The sequence below is a fragment of the Taudactylus pleione genome, unplaced genomic scaffold (genome assembly GCF_031769625.1).
Source record: "Taudactylus pleione unplaced genomic scaffold, aTauple2 ptg000620l, whole genome shotgun sequence".
NCBI classification, from domain to species: domain Eukaryota; kingdom Metazoa; phylum Chordata; class Amphibia; order Anura; family Myobatrachidae; genus Taudactylus; species Taudactylus pleione.
The window spans coordinates 362111-377847 of record NW_028285022.1 but is presented as its reverse complement, the minus strand read 5'-3'; the positions used below and the strand labels follow the sequence as shown (position 1 = coordinate 377847).

The 15737-nt window shown below is 47.8% G+C and overlaps 2 protein-coding genes across 2 annotated transcripts in view; one reads left to right on the top strand and one right to left on the bottom strand.

The window, feature by feature from the left end:
• Positions 1-849: 849 nt before the first annotated feature.
• On the top strand, positions 850-7248 carry LOC148479326 (thiosulfate sulfurtransferase-like). Its single transcript, XM_088454601.1, has 2 exons — positions 850-1426; positions 6956-7248. Exons 1-2 carry the CDS (start codon positions 850-852, stop codon positions 7246-7248), a joined length of 870 nt encoding a protein of 289 aa, XP_088310727.1.
• A 1702-nt stretch (positions 7249-8950) lies between these two features.
• Positions 8951-15737, bottom strand: part of LOC148479325 (SCO-spondin-like) — a 28049-nt gene continuing 21262 nt past the window's right edge. The window contains exons 3-5 of the mRNA XM_088454596.1: positions 14626-14756; positions 12674-12824; positions 8951-10032 (exon numbers count right to left, since the gene is read on the bottom strand). Coding sequence (XP_088310722.1) covers positions 10010-10032; positions 12674-12824; positions 14626-14756 — 305 coding nt within the window. The 3' untranslated portion in view covers positions 8951-10009. The remainder of the gene's footprint in view (positions 10033-12673; positions 12825-14625; positions 14757-15737) is intronic.

Below are 15737 nucleotides of genomic sequence, written 5' to 3'. Positions count from 1 at the left end.
GCAGGGTACTGAGCTCTCAGCAGACGTAGGTGGCAGAGTACTGAGCTCTCAGCAGATGTAGGTGGTAGGGTACTGAGCTCTCATTAGACGTAGGTGGTAGGGTACTGAGCTCTCAGCAGACGTAGGTGGCAGGGCACTGAGCTCTCAGCAGACTTAGGTGGTAGGGTACTGAGCTCTCATTAGACGTAGGTGGCAGGGTACTGAGCTCTCATTAGACGTAGGTGGCAGGGTACTGAGCTCTCAGCAGATGTAGGTGGCAGGGTACTGAGCTCTCAGCAGACGTAGGTGGCAGAGTACTGAGCTCTCAGCAGACTTATGTGGCAGGGTACTGAGCTCTCATTAGATGTAGGTGGCAGGGTACTAAGCTCTCAGCAGATGTATAGTAGGTGGCAGGGTACTAAGCTCTCAGCAGATGTATAGTAGGTGGCAGGGTACTGAGCTCTCAGCAGACGTAGGTGGTAGGGTACTGAGCTCTCAGCAGACGTAGGTGGTAGGGTACTGAGCTCTCAGCAGACTGAGGTGTCAGAGTAGTGAGATGTCAACAGACTCAGGATAAGTTTATCTCTGGAATAATTACTTTTTTATATATCAGCATTCTAAGCTCGAATCAATGGGGAGAGTCAGGTTGGGGTTGGGCATATAAATAATTATATTTACCTGATAACCAGCTAATTTGCTCCAGTAACCGAAAGGTGAAAGTGTTCTTACATTTCCCCCTCACCTGAATGACTGCCAAGATACTACAAATTATTAACAGCAGTAAGTGGATACACCCCAAGATCTTGGATACCAGCCTCATTCCTCACTCTGTAAAACTGGAAGACAGGTGCCTCAGATTGTGCCGCAGTCATGGTGAGCCGGGCACTCGTCTCTGCCAGCTGGCTCTCAGGAGCTCTGAAAACCAGGAAAGCACCTGCCCTGAGGGTGCTGGACACCACCTACTACTCACCAGGAACTAAAGATGCCAGGAAAGATTTTGCAGAGAGACACATTCCAGGGGCCTCATTCTTTGACATGGAGCACTGTAAGGACCAAGTATCACCCTATGAAATGATGCGTCCCAGCCCGTCCCAGTTTTCCAAGTATGTTGGTGATCTTGGCATCAACAATGAGAGTCACGTGGTAGTTTATGATGCAGACAGTTTGGGTATGCTGTATGCTCCGAGGCTCTGGTGGATGTTTCGTGTCTTTGGGCACAATAATGTGTCAGTTTTGGATGGTGGACTAACAAAATGGGTAACGCGCGGCCTTCCCGTGACGTCTGAGGAGACACAGGTGGCTCCACAGACCTTCCACGCTACTGTCAATCGTTCCCTGCTGAAAAGCTTTGAGGACATTCAGGAGAACCTTTCCAGCCGGCAGTTCCAGCTGGTGGATGCTCGTTCAGAGGGGAGATACCGTGGGCCAGAGCCCAAGCCTGGAGAAGGTGAGGTGGGCAGAGCCGTACAATGAACCAAGGATAGAGAGCGGGACATGGGGCTCACACAGACACTGCTTATCATTATGGGGGTGACAATGCATGTAATCACCTATGTACTACGGGGGACTCTTTAATATATGGATGCCCCTAAATTTATTGAAACAGGATTCTAGAGATCTCCTCCAAACCTTGTACTTCTGTAGTGTATGGGGTCAATGTCTGGTTATCACTCTGATCACCTGGCAGTAACTTCTATGGGGCATCTCCTTCAAGTGAGGGTGCCCCCATCTTTTAGGTGCCAGGATGGGAGAGATATATGCCCTTCTGCTCCACGGGAGGTTTCTGTCCTCCCTGAGCTCGCCTTAGGACACCTGCGTTACGGTTTGACAGGTGTACCGCCCCAGTCAAACTCCTTCCCTTATTCAGGTTATTCGTACCTACCATACTTGCCTACCTTCATAATTTCCTTGCCGGGAGACGCCCAGAGAGGGGACGCAGGTGGACAGTGGTGGGAGTGGGGACAGATTATCAGAGCATTTAGGGACCGCCCCCTCATGACAAAATGCAGTAAATCGCACGCATTTAAATAAGGGGCAGGGCCAAATGACTTGATCATTATAGAATTACGTCATTAGGCCCCTCCCCCTCCTTACAGATCCACAGGTTCCAGGTAAGATTCTGCCAACCTCTCTAGGCAGCGGGCAGGATGCGGGAGCAGTGCCTACTCTTCCGGGGGTGCTGGGGCAAATTGAAAAACCGTGAGCCTCCCACAAGTCCCGGGAGAGAAGGCAGGTATGGCACATACACAGATAGCAATGTAGTGTCATATACAGGACAATCTATTACTATGAACATTTACTTATAGACAGTAGCCATGGGGCATTTCAAGAGAGGAGGGGGCCCTTGTGCAGACTCGGTGCTGGCCCCCTCCTCTCTCCAGCAGCCCCGCGATGGAGCACTGGCAGTAGACTGTGGCTTAGTGCCAGAATCTACTGCACATGCGCGGGTCTCCGAGAAAATGGACGCCATTATTTTTCAGAGCAGCACTACGGACAGGTAAGTATAAGACTCTATGGGTGCAGGGTGTGTGGTGTGGCCCCCCAGGACCAGGGGCCCATGTGCACCACACACCCTGCACCCATTATATATACGCCCCTGCAGTAGCACCAGCGTATTCTGTTGTACTTTACAATTAGGAACAAAACAGTAATAAAACAAGACGTTGAAATAACAGACAGAGGGGCCTATTCATCATCAAAGGGCGTATTGCCTCCGAGGTAGTATTGAACTCGCTGCGAGGGAAACTTGACACAGGAGCAATTCATCATTGCTTCGGTTATGGGACAGCTGCTCCAAAAAGAAGTCGTCCCCGTGGTTAGAATCGCAGCTATTTCTGTACTTCTGTAGCTGCGTTACTTACCTGCTCCATCGTCCCGGCAATGCATGCGCAAAACCATCGAGAAGGTAGTGAGGAGGTGGCGGTGGGATCCCTCTTCGCATCCCCAGAAGGCTACGAGAGCGAGCGCCGCCTGAAGGTGTCACTTGTTCTCGGAAGCCAACTCTGAAAACTTAAAATTTTCAGAGTTTGCTGAATATCACGGGGTCCAAGGCTGGTGATGAATAACCCGGTAACCTAAATACGTGATAACTACCGTTTCCGCATGGTTACTGGGACATTTATCATATGATGAATAGGCCCCAGAGATTTGTAACATTTACAAGTAATACAGTCACCTGTTGTAAATAAGGTACATACAGTATATTAGTACATGTGCTGCTATTTATCCTGACACCAAACTGGCGCATTTACAATTATACAGCGTTACTGATTTCCCCTCTGTAATGTAATACTGGCACATATACAGTGTTACTGATTTCCCCTCTGTAATGTAATACTGGCACATATACAGCGTTACTGATTTCCCCTCTGTAATGTAATACTGGCACATATACAGCGTTACTGATTTCCTCTCTGTAATGTAATACTGGCACATATACAGTGTTACTGATTTCCCCTCTGTAATGTAATACTGGCACATATACAGCGTTACTGATTTCCTCTCTGTAATGTAATACTGGCACATATACAGTGTTACTGATTTCCCCTCTGTAATGTAATACTGGCACATATACAGCGTTACTGATTTCCCCTCTGTAATGTAATACTGGCGCATATACAGCGTTACTGATTTCCCCTCTGTAATGTAATACTGGCGCATATACAGCGTTACTGATTTCCCCTCTGTAATGTAATACTGGCACATATACAGCGTTACTGATTTCCCCTCTGTAATGTAATACTGGCACATATACAGTGTTACTGATTTCCCCTCTGTAATGTAATACTGGCACATATACAGCGTTACTGATTTCCCCTCTGTAATGTAATACTGGCGCATATACAGCGTTACTGATTTCCTCTCTGTAATGTAATACTGGCACATATACAGTGTTACTGATTTCCTCTCTGTAATGTAATACTGGCACATATACAGCGTTACTGATTTCCTCTCTGTAATGTAATACTGGCACATATACAGTGTTACTGATTTCCCCTCTGTAATGTAATACTGGCGCATATACAGTGTTACTGATTTCCCCTCTGTAATATAATACTGGCACATATACAGCGTTACTGATTTCCCCTCTGTAATGTAATACTGGCACATATACAGCGTTACTGATTTCCCCTCTGTAATGTAATACTGGCGCATATACAGCGTTACTGATTTCCCCTCTGTAATGTAATACTGGCGCATATACAGCGTTACTGATTTCCCCTCTGTAATGTAATACTGGCACATATACAGCGTTACTGATTTCCCCTCTGTAATGTAATACTGGCACATATACAGCGTTACTGATTTCCCCTCTGTAATGTAATACTGGCACATATACAGTGTTACTGATTTCCCCTCTGTAATGTAATACTGGCACATATACAGCGTTACTGATTTCCCCTCTGTAATGTAATACTGGCACATATACAGTGTTACTGATTTCCTCTCTGTAATGTAATACTGGCGCATATACAGTGTTACTGATTTCCTCTCTGTAATGTAATACTGGCACATATACAGTGTTACTGATTTCCCCTCTGTAATGTAATACTGGCGCATATACAGTGTTACTGATTTCCCCTCTGTAATATAATACTGGCACATATACAGCGTTACTGATTTCCCCTCTGTAATGTAATACTGGCGCATATACAGTGTTACTGATTTCCTCTCTGTAATGTAATACTGGCACATATACAGCGATAGTGATTTCCCCTCTGTAATGTAATACTGGCACATATACAGCGATAGTGATTTCCCCTCTGTAATGTAATACTGGCGCATATACAGCGATAGTGATTTCCCCTCTGTAATGTAATACTGGCGCATATACAGTGTTACTGATTTTCCCTCTGTAATGTAATACTGGCACATATACAGTGTTACTGATTTCCCCTCTGTAATGTAATACTGGCACATATACAGCGATAGTGATTTCCCCTCTGTAATGTAATACTGGCACATATACAGTGTTACTGATTTCCCCTCTGTAATGTAATACTGGCACATATACAGCGATAGTGATTTCCTCTCTGTAATGTAATACTGGCACATATACAGTGTTACTGATTTCCTCTCTGTAATGTAATACTGGCGCATATACAGTGTTACTGATTTCCTCTCTGTAATGTAATACTGGCGCATATACAGTGTTACTGATTTCCTCTCTGTAATGTAATACTGGCACATATACAGTGTTACTGATTTCCCCTCTGTAATGTAATACTGGCACATATACAGCGATAGTGATTTCCCCTCTGTAATGTAATACTGGCGCATATACAGTGTTACTGATTTCCTCTCTGTAATGTAATACTGGCACATATACAGTGTTACTGATTTCCCCTCTGTAATGTAATACTGGCACATATACAGCGTTACTGATTTCCCCTCTGTAATGTAATACTGGCGCATATACAGTGTTACTGATTTCCTCTCTGTAATGTAATACTGGCGCATATACAGCGTTACTGATTTCCCCTCTGTAATGTAATACTGGCACATATACAGCGTTACTGATTTCCCCTCTGTAATGTAATACTGGCACATATACAGCGTTACTGATTTCCTCTCTGTAATATAATACTGGCACATATACAGCGTTACTGATTTCCCCTCTGTAATGTAATACTGGCGCATATACAGTGTTACTGATTTCCCCTCTGTAATGTAATACTGGCACATATACAGTGTTACTGATTTCCCCTCTGTAATGTAATACTGGCGCATATACAGTGTTACTGATTTCCCCTCTGTAATGTAATACTGGCGCATATACAGTGTTACTGATTTCCCCTCTGTAATGTAATACTGGCACATATACAGTGTTACTGATTTCCCCTCTGTAATGTAATACTGGCGCATATACAGCGTTACTGATTTCCCCTCTGTAATGTAATACTGGCACATATACAGTGTTACTGATTTCCCCTCTGTAATGTAATACTGGCGCATATACAGTGTTACTGATTTCCTCTCTGTAATGTAATACTGGCGCATATACAGCGTTACTGATTTCCCCTCTGTAATGTAATACTGGCGCATATACAGCGTTACTGATTTCCCCTCTGTAATGTAATACTGGCACATATACAGTGTTACTGATTTCCCCTCTGTAATGTAATACTGGCGCATATACAGTGTTACTGATTTCCCCTCTGTAATGTAATACTGGCACATATACAGCGTTACTGATTTCCCCTCTGTAATGTAATACTGGCACATATACAGCGTTACTGATTTCCTCTCTGTAATGTAATACTGGCGCATATACAGTGTTACTGATTTCCCCTCTGTAATGTAATACTGGCACATATACAGTGTTACTGATTTCCCCTCTGTAATGTAATACTGGCGCATATACAGTGTTACTGATTTCCCCTCTGTAATGTAATACTGGCGCATATACAGCGTTACTGATTTCCTCTCTGTAATGTAATACTGGCACATATACAGTGTTACTGATTTCCCCTCTGTAATGTAATACTGGCACATATATGCTACTTGCAGAGCTAGAGACATCCAGAGACCCAGCCCTGCAAACTGCACAATATGTGCCTTATACAGTACCTGCGTTATTACCTATCTGAGCCTCATAGTGTACAGTGCCTTAGTACATAGATGCATCATAGAGAAAGCTGTAGGCAGCTCATACACACACATATATGATGATAAATACATGGGGGATGATCTAGAACAGTTGTGCGGTGTGATTTTGCACTTCATGTGTACACAATATATTGCGCAGCCCCTGGCGTATATCATGGCTACTCACCGATGAGTACAGTAAATGGTGTAGACACAGGACAGTGACGACCTTTCACTTTGTATTTATTGTAGGCTCAGTGCACATGTCGCACAACCGTAAGACAATCCCCCATATTGGGTTGTATAGTTATAGTCTGATAATGATAATAATACTGCGAGTTAATGCTGAGAGAGGTGCGTTATTGAGTAATTATTCTCCTGCTTCCAGGGATCGAGCCCGGACACATCGCTGGGTCAGTGAATCTTCCCTTTTCCAGCTTCCTGAAGGACGGATACGAACGGCCGTCACATGAGATCAGACTTCTGTTTGAGCAGAAGGGTATCGACCTGACAAAGCCCCTCACCGCCACATGCCGCAGAGGGGTTACCGCCTGCCACCTGGCTTTGGCGTCATTCTTACTGGGAAAAGAGGACACCGCCATATATGACGGCTCCTGGTCTGAATGGTTCCATCGGGCAAAACCCGAACACAAGATCTTTGAGAAGAGGAATCGGGCCTAGGATGGCACCTCTAACGCTCCCAGACAATATGGTGGACAATGCTACAGGCCCTCTGGGAGGAAAACGGGAATCTCTATTATATATATTATTGTTCATCATGTCTAAGCTCAGAGGGAATGTGGTGGGATCTTGTTAGGGATGAGGAATGTATAATAATGGTGGTAGGATGCAAGAAGACTCAGACACCATTGTACGTCCTGGTAATGGCCATGGACGGGTGATATAGTATAGAATAGCCGGCAAAGGCCGATAACCAGCTGTAGAATTGGGGATTCTCAGCACAATTCTCTGGTGAAATGGCATGAACTAGGGTGCTGCCTGCTGTGGGGAGGCATAGCTTGTGCCCTCTGGTGGGAGTGACGGCCCCCATACATCAGAGATTGATTGCAGCAATCGTGCAATTTGCAATCGATTGTGTATATAAATCTTTCCCTTTTTCAATCGATTGTGGCAATTCTGCAGTCTGCAATCAATCTCTGATGTATGGGGGCCTTAAGTGGGGGACCAGGGTGACCCTCAGTGAATTTGGGCAAGGTGTAGTTATGTCCCTTGTAATGCGCCCACATAGTAATATAAGACACTGGGGGAGATCTTACTACACAGAGTTTGTCGGCGTTTTTAATCCGCACGTCTGTCACCGGCAGTTTTTACCTCCAAACCGCAGAATTTACTAATAGTTGGTTTTACAATCCAGGGGATTTGAAATTACCAAACACCAGGTGGTGCCCGGCAGGGGCGCAGAATAAGCCATTACGGGGAAAGCTGAACCCAATCCCTCCTCTTATATAATATTAATATACAATGTGATTGGCCGTTTATTAATGAAATGTCCCTTTTTATCTTAATAATAAATAGTATAACCGTGTATTACTTCAATAGTTAATCATTGTGCGACCTATGTATAACACGACAGAAATATCTTGTACCCTATTCATAATAAAATATACATTGTGTCCTCCATGTTATTTGATGATGGTTTTTACATCTCCAGTTTCCCCTATAATACACCCGCAGTGAGTCGCTAGCCCCTCTATTACTTTCCTTTCCGCCAATCGGGATTGTCCGTTATCCACAGGGGAGGGGGGAGGATGAAGAACACATTGGTTCACTGACGGTGAATGAGATTAATGGCCGGGCGCACAGATGTACCAGCCAATCAGGAGAGCATGTGTATTATGTATTAGGAAAATGACAGGAAGCACTATATATATATATATATATATATATATATATATATGTTACATTACAGTATATATAGAGCGTATACAGTGAGCGCTAGACCTGGATGGACAGAGATAGGAAATGTAAAGCCGGGCAATGCCAGGCACGGCAGCTACAGTCACCTATACAGTCGGTTTGTCCTGGGTACCTGTGTGTGGCAGTGATGTGGGCGGCTTCAGTCTGTTATTGGCAGGCGTGCGGCTGGGACTACACCAGCAGATATCACTGTATACGGCCAGTATGACACCTTGGACAATGAGTTATTATGTGACAGGCGTCCTGGCTGGGATTCTGGTGCTATATATGCTCCGTGCCGTGTCCTGGGAACTGCTAATCAGCGTCGGGATCTCAGACAGGTTGTGATATTACAGTATAACCCCACGGGGCCGCGTTTTAGGCTGTTATACAATAATCTCACATTTCTATATTGAATAGAACTCAAGCAAATAATAAACGACTGTATGTTACAAAAACGGTTTATTAGGATTATTTACAGTACAACAGTCTATGCAAAGGCAATATCTTATCTCTGTAGAAAAGTGATAACTGACAATTTGTAGAAAATCTGACTGGTGTGGAACGCGTCACCAGCAGGGGTCAGCGCTTAGAGACATCTCATTGGTGTGGAACGTGTCACCAGCAGGGGTCAGCGCTTAGAGGCAGCTCATTGGTGTGGAACGCGTCACCAGCAGGGGTCAGCGCTTAGAGACAGCACATTGGTGTGGAACGCGTCACTAGCAGGGGTCAGCGCTTGGAGACATCTCATTGGTGTGGAACGCGTCACCAGCAGGGGTCAGCGCTTAGACAGCTCATTGGTGTGGAACGCGTCACCAGCAGGGGTCAGCACTTAGAGACATCTCATTGGTGTGGAACGCGTCACCAGCAGGGGTCAGCGCTTAGAGACAGCTCATTGGTGTGGAACGCGTCACCAGCAGGGGTCAGCGCTTAGAGACATCTCATTGGTGTGGAACGCGTCACCAGCAGGGGTCAGCGCTTAGAGACATCTCATTGGTATGGAACGCGTCACCAGCAGGGGTCAGCACTTAGAGACAGCTCATTGGTGTGGAACACGTCACCAGCAGGGGTCAGCGCTTAGAGACATCTCATTGGTGTGGAACGCGTCACCAGCAGGGGTCAGCGCTTAGAGACAGCTCATTGGTGTGGAACGCGTCACCAGCAGGGGTCAGCGCTTAGAGACAGCTCATTGGTGTGGAACGCGCCACCAGCAGGGGTCAGTGCTTAGAGACATCTCATTGGTGTGGAACGCGTCACCAGCAGGGGTCAGCGCTTAGAGACATCTCATTGGTGTGGAACGCATCACCAGCAGGGGTCAGCGCTTAGAGACAGCTCATTGGTGTGGAACGCATCACCAGCAGGGGTCAGCGCTTAGAGACATCTCATTGGTGTGGAACACGTCACCAGCAGGGGTCAGCGCTTAGAGACAGCTCATTGGTGTGGAACGCATCACCAGCAGGGGTCAGCATATAGAAAAATCTTATTGGTGGGTCATATTTACAGCAGAACATGTCACCAGCAGGGGTCAGCGCTTAGAGAAATCGCCACCTGTAATAACAGATAAATGGTCTAAGAGATAATATAGTGTTTACTGGAAACTAGAATCAGATACACGGTAACTTGTTTCCAGTGTGTAAGTCACACAGCCTAACTCTTGTACGCTATCTCGGTGTTCCTATTGGCCAGGCAGGGAAAACACTACCACTCTCAGCATGCTGTCTCTGTATTCCTACTGGCCAGGCAGGGGTAACACTACCACTCTCAGCATGCTGTCTCTGTTTCTACTAGCCAGGCAGGGGAAACACTACCACTCTCAGCATGCTGTCTCTGTTCATACTGGCCAGGCAGGGGAAACACTACCACTCTCAGCATGCTGTCTCTGTTCCTACTGGCCAGGCAGGGGTAACACTACCACTCTCAGCATGCTGTCTCTGTGTTCCTACTGGCCAGGCAGGGGTAACACTACCACTCTCAGCATGCTGTCTCTGTTGCTACTGGCTAGGTAGGGGAAACACTACCACTCTCAGCATGCTGTCTCTGTTTCTACTGGCCAGGCAGGGGAAACACTACCACTCTCAGCCTGCTGTCTGTGTTCCTACTGGCCAGGCAGGGGAAACACTACCACTCTCAGCATGCTGTCTCTGTGCTCCTACTGGCTAGGCAGGGGAAACACTACCACTCTCAGCATGCTGTCTCTGTGTTCCTAATGACCAGGCAGGAGAAACACAACCACTCTCAGCATGCTGTCTCTGTGTTCCTAATGACCAGGCAGGAGAAACACAACCACTCTCAGCATGTTGTCTCTGTGTTCCTAATGACCAGGCAGGAGAAACACAACCACTCTCAGCATGCTGTCTCTGTGCTCCTACTGGCCAGGCAGGGGAAACACTACCACTCTCAGCATGCTGTCTCTGTGTTCCTAATGACCAGGCAGGGGTAACACAACCACTCTCAGCATGCTGTCTCTGTGTTCCTACTGGCCAGGCAGGGGTAACACTACCACTCTCAGCATGCTGTCTCTGTTGCTACTGGCTAGGCAGGGGAAACACTACCACTCTCAGCATGCTGTCTCTGTTTCTATTGGCCAGGCAGGGGAAACACTACCACTCTCAGCATGCTGTCTCTGTGTTCCTAATGACCAGGCAGGGGTAACACTACCACTCTCAGCATGCTGTCTCTGTGTTCCTAATGACCAGGCAGGGGTAACACTACCACTCTCAGCATGCTGTCTCTGTTCCTACTGGCCAGGCAGGGGAAACACTACCACTCTCAGCATGCTGTCTCTGTTCCTACTGGCCAGGCAGGGGAAACACTACCACTCTCAGCATGCTGTCTCTGTGTTCCTACTGGCCAGGCAGGGGAAACACTACCACTCTCAGCATGCTGTCTCTGTGTTCCTACTGGCCAGGCAGGGGAAACACTACCACTCTCAGCATGCTGTCTCTGTGTTCCTACTGGCCAGGCAGGGGAAACACTACCACTCTCAGCATGCTGTCTCTGTGTTCCTACTGGCCAGGCAGGGGAAACACTACCACTCTCAGCATGCTGTCTCTGTGTTCCTACTGGCCAGGCAGGGGAAACACTACCACTCTCAGCATGCTGTCTCTGTGTTCCTACTGGCCAGGCAGGGAAAACACTACCACTCTCAGCATGATGTCTCTGTGCTCCTACTGGCCAGGCAGGGGAAACACTACCACTCTCAGCATGCTGTCTCTGTGTTTCTACTGGCCAGGCAGGGAAAACACTACCACTCTCAGCATGATGTCTCTGTGCTCCTACTGGCCAGGCAGGGGAAACACTACCACTCTCAGCATGCTGTCTCTGTTTCTACTTGCCAGGCATTGGAAACACTACCACTCTCAGCATGCTGTCTCTGTGTTCCTAATGACCAGGCAGGGAAAACACTACCACTCTCAGCATGCTGTCTCTGTGCTCCTACTAGCCAGGCAGGGGTAACACTACCACTCTCAGCATGCTGTCTCTGTGTTCCTACTGGCCAGGCAGGGGAAACACTACCACTCTCAGCATGCTGTCTCTGTGTTCCTACTGGCCAGGCAGGGGAAACACTACCACTCTCAGCATGCTGTCTCTGTGTTCCTACTGGCCAGGCAGGGGTAACACTACCACTCTCAGCATGCTGTCTCTGTGTTCCTACTGGCCAGGCAGGGGTAACACTACCACTCTCAGCATGCTGTCTCTGTGTTCCTACTGGCCAGGCAGGGGAAACACTACCACTCTCAGCATGCTGTCTCTGTGCTCCTACTGGCCAGGCAGGGGAAACACTACCACTCTCAGCATGCTGTCTCTGTGCTCCTACTGGCCAGGCAGGGGAAACACTACCACTCTCAGCATGCTGTCTCTGTGTTCCTACTGGCCAGGCAGGGGAAACACTACCACTCTCAGCATGCTGTCTCTGTGTTCCTACTGGCCAGGCAGGGAAACACTACCACTCTCAGCATGCTGTCTCTGTGCTCCTACTGGCCAGGCAGAGGAAACACTACCACTCTCAGCATGCTGTCTCTGTGCTCCTACTGGCCAGGCAGGGGAAACACTACCACTCTCAGCATGCTGTCTCTGTGCTCCTACTGGCCAGGCAGGGAAAACACTACCACTCTACTGCCCTCTACTGGCCAGGTGGACAAAGGATGAGGTACGTACATTGCGGAGTCTGTGGCAGGACAATACTCACCTTGGCAGCTGCTGCACTCGCAGCTATAAATCACGGGGAGAACCACAGGTTCCTCCTCACCATCCTCACACTGCAGATTCAGGATCTTCACCGGGGTCTCAGGGTCCAGTCTGTAGCTGCAGCAATCACAAACAGTCTGTAGGTACGGCTCCTGGGGCAGAGACAGGACATACATATTACAGGTACAGGTGTAAAAGGTCATCCTCTGTGTACTCACTGACCCCTCCCTGTAATCATTGACTCCTCCCTGTAATCACTGACTCCTCCCTGTAATCACTGGCCCCTCCCTCTGTTATCCTCCCTGTAATCACTGACCCCTCCCTGTAATCACTGACTCCTCCCTGTAATCACTGGCCCCTCCCTCTGTTATCCTCCCTGTAATCACTGACCCCTCCCTGTAATCACTGACCCCTCCCTGTAATCACCGACCCCTCCCTGTAATCACCGACCCCTCCCTCTGTTATCCTCCCTGTAATCACTGAACCCTCCCTGTAATCACTGACTCCTCCCTCTGTTACCCTGCCTGTAATCACTGACCCCTCCCTCTGTTATCCTCCCTGTAATCACTGACCCCTCCCTGTTATCCTCCCTGTACTCACCGACTCCTCCCTCTGTTATCCTCCCTGTAATCACTGACCCCTCCCTGTTATCCTCCCTGTAATCACTGACTCCTCCCTCTGTTTTCCTCCCTGTAATCACTGACCCCTCCCTCTGTTATTCTGCCTGTAATCACTGACCCCTCCCTCTGTTATCCTCCCTGTAATCACTGACCCCTCCCTCTGTTATCCTGCCTGTAATCACTGGCCCCTCCCTGTTATCCTGCCTGTAATCACTGGCCCTTCCCTGTTATCCTGCCTGTAATCACTGGCCCCTCCCTCTGTTATCCTGCCTGTAATCACTGACCCCTCCCTCTGTTATTCTGCCTGTAATCACTGACCCCTCCCTCTGTTATCCTCCCTGTAATCACTGACCCCTCCCTCTGTTATCCTGCCTGTAATCACTGGCCCCTCCCTGTTATCCTGCCTGTAATCACTGACCCCTCCCTCTGTTATCCTGCCTGTAATCACTGACTCCTCCCTCTGTTATCCTCCCTGTAATCACTGACTCCTCCCTCTGTTATCCTGCCTGTAATCACTGGCCCCTCCCTGTTATCCTGCCTGTAATCACTGGCCCCTCCCTCTGTTATCCTGCCTGTAATCACTGGCCCCTCCCTCTGTTATCCTGCCTGTAATCACTGGCCCCTCCCTCTGTTATCCTGCCTGTAATCACTGACTCCTCCCTCTGTTATCCTGCCTGTAATCACTGACTCCTCCCTCTGTTATCCTGCCTGTAATCATTGGCCCCTCCCTGTTATCCTGCCTGTAATCACTGGCCCCTCTCTCTGTTATCCTGCCTGTAATCACTGACTCCTCCCTCTGTTATCCTGCCTGTAATCACTGACTCCTCCCTCTGTTATCCTGCCTGTAATCACTGGCCCCTCCCTCTGTTATCCTGCCTGTAATCATTGGCCCCTCCCTGTTATCCTGCCTGTAATCACTGGCCCCTCTCTCTGTTATCCTGCCTGTAATCACTGACTCCTCCCTCTGTTATCCTGCCTGTAATCACTGACTCCTCCCTCTGTTATCCTGCCTGTAATCACTGGCCCCTCCCTCTGTTATCCTGCCTGTAATCACTGACTCCTTCCTCTGTTATCCTGCCTGTAATCACTGACTCCTCCCTCTGTTATCCTGCCTGTAATCACTGACTCCTCCCTCTGTTATCCTGCCTGTAATCATTGGCCCCTCCCTGTTATCCTGCCTGTAATCACTGGCCCCTCCCTCTGTTATCCTTAGCACTAGTGACTGGTGGACACTGCAGGGAGTAACCCAGAGTAACAGGTATGATTGCTTTCAGCCAGAGTACATAAAGTGTCCTAGATTCTGAATACGTCCCCCCCATCCTCTGCCGCTCACCTCTGCAAGCACATTGGTCCAGGACAAGCATTGCCCCTGACAGAAGGCCACCTCCACGTCTTCCAGATAACAGCTGCCCTTGGTGATGTTCCTGAGCTCTCTGTGGAGTCTGCACACTGGTGAGAGGTCATCTGTAGATAGAGATTCCCATTATACACCCTGCCCCCACTTCATGCTATTCCAGCCGTTGTGTGTAGCCCATGGGATTGGCCGCTATATCCTGGGGGAGCCCAGTTCTTTCATTCCATTGTGTTCGCTGGATAAGGAATCTCAGGAAGACACAGGGGGGATATTTACTAAAGTGAGAGTTTATAGAAGAGGAGATGTTGCCCATAGCAACCAATCAGATTCTAGCTATTATCTTCTAGAAGGTGCTAGTTACATGTTAAGTAGAATCTCACTGATTGCTATGGGCAACAACTCCACTTCTAATAACTCTCACCTTAGTAAATATCCCCCGGGTCTCAGCTTATAGGTCTGTAGAACAATGGTATCTAGGCTGTTTCTGGGAGTTCTGTACTGTAACTAGTCATGCAGCTAAATAATATCACCCAGTAATTAGGATCTATAGTAATATTCCTTCATTATCAAATACAGGGCACGTGCCATGTCACCGACGCAATAAGAACATCAGGGAGTGGCTGGTGCACAGTGATGTTACATTGAAATACACTCATTTATCAACACTTTTTTGTATCTAAAGGACCAGGATGCTATAGGTTGTCGGGAAGCTATAGGTTAACAGGGAGCTATAGGTGTACGGGAGCAATACAGCAGGTGTAAAGGGAGCTATAGGTGTATGGGAGCAATACAGTAGGTGTACAGGAAGCTATAGGTGTATGGGAGCAATACAGTAGGTGTACAGGGAGCTATAGGTGTATGGGAGCAATACAGTAGGTGTACAGGAAGCTATAGGTGTACGTGAGCACTACAGTAGGTGTACAGGGAGCTATAGGTGTATGGGAGCAATACAGTAGGAATACAGGAAGCTATAGGTGTAGGGGAGCAATACAGTAGGAATACACGAAGCTATAGGTGTATGGGAGCAGTACAGTAGGTGTACAGGAAGCTATAGGTGTATGGGAGCAATACAGTAGGTGTACAGGGAGATA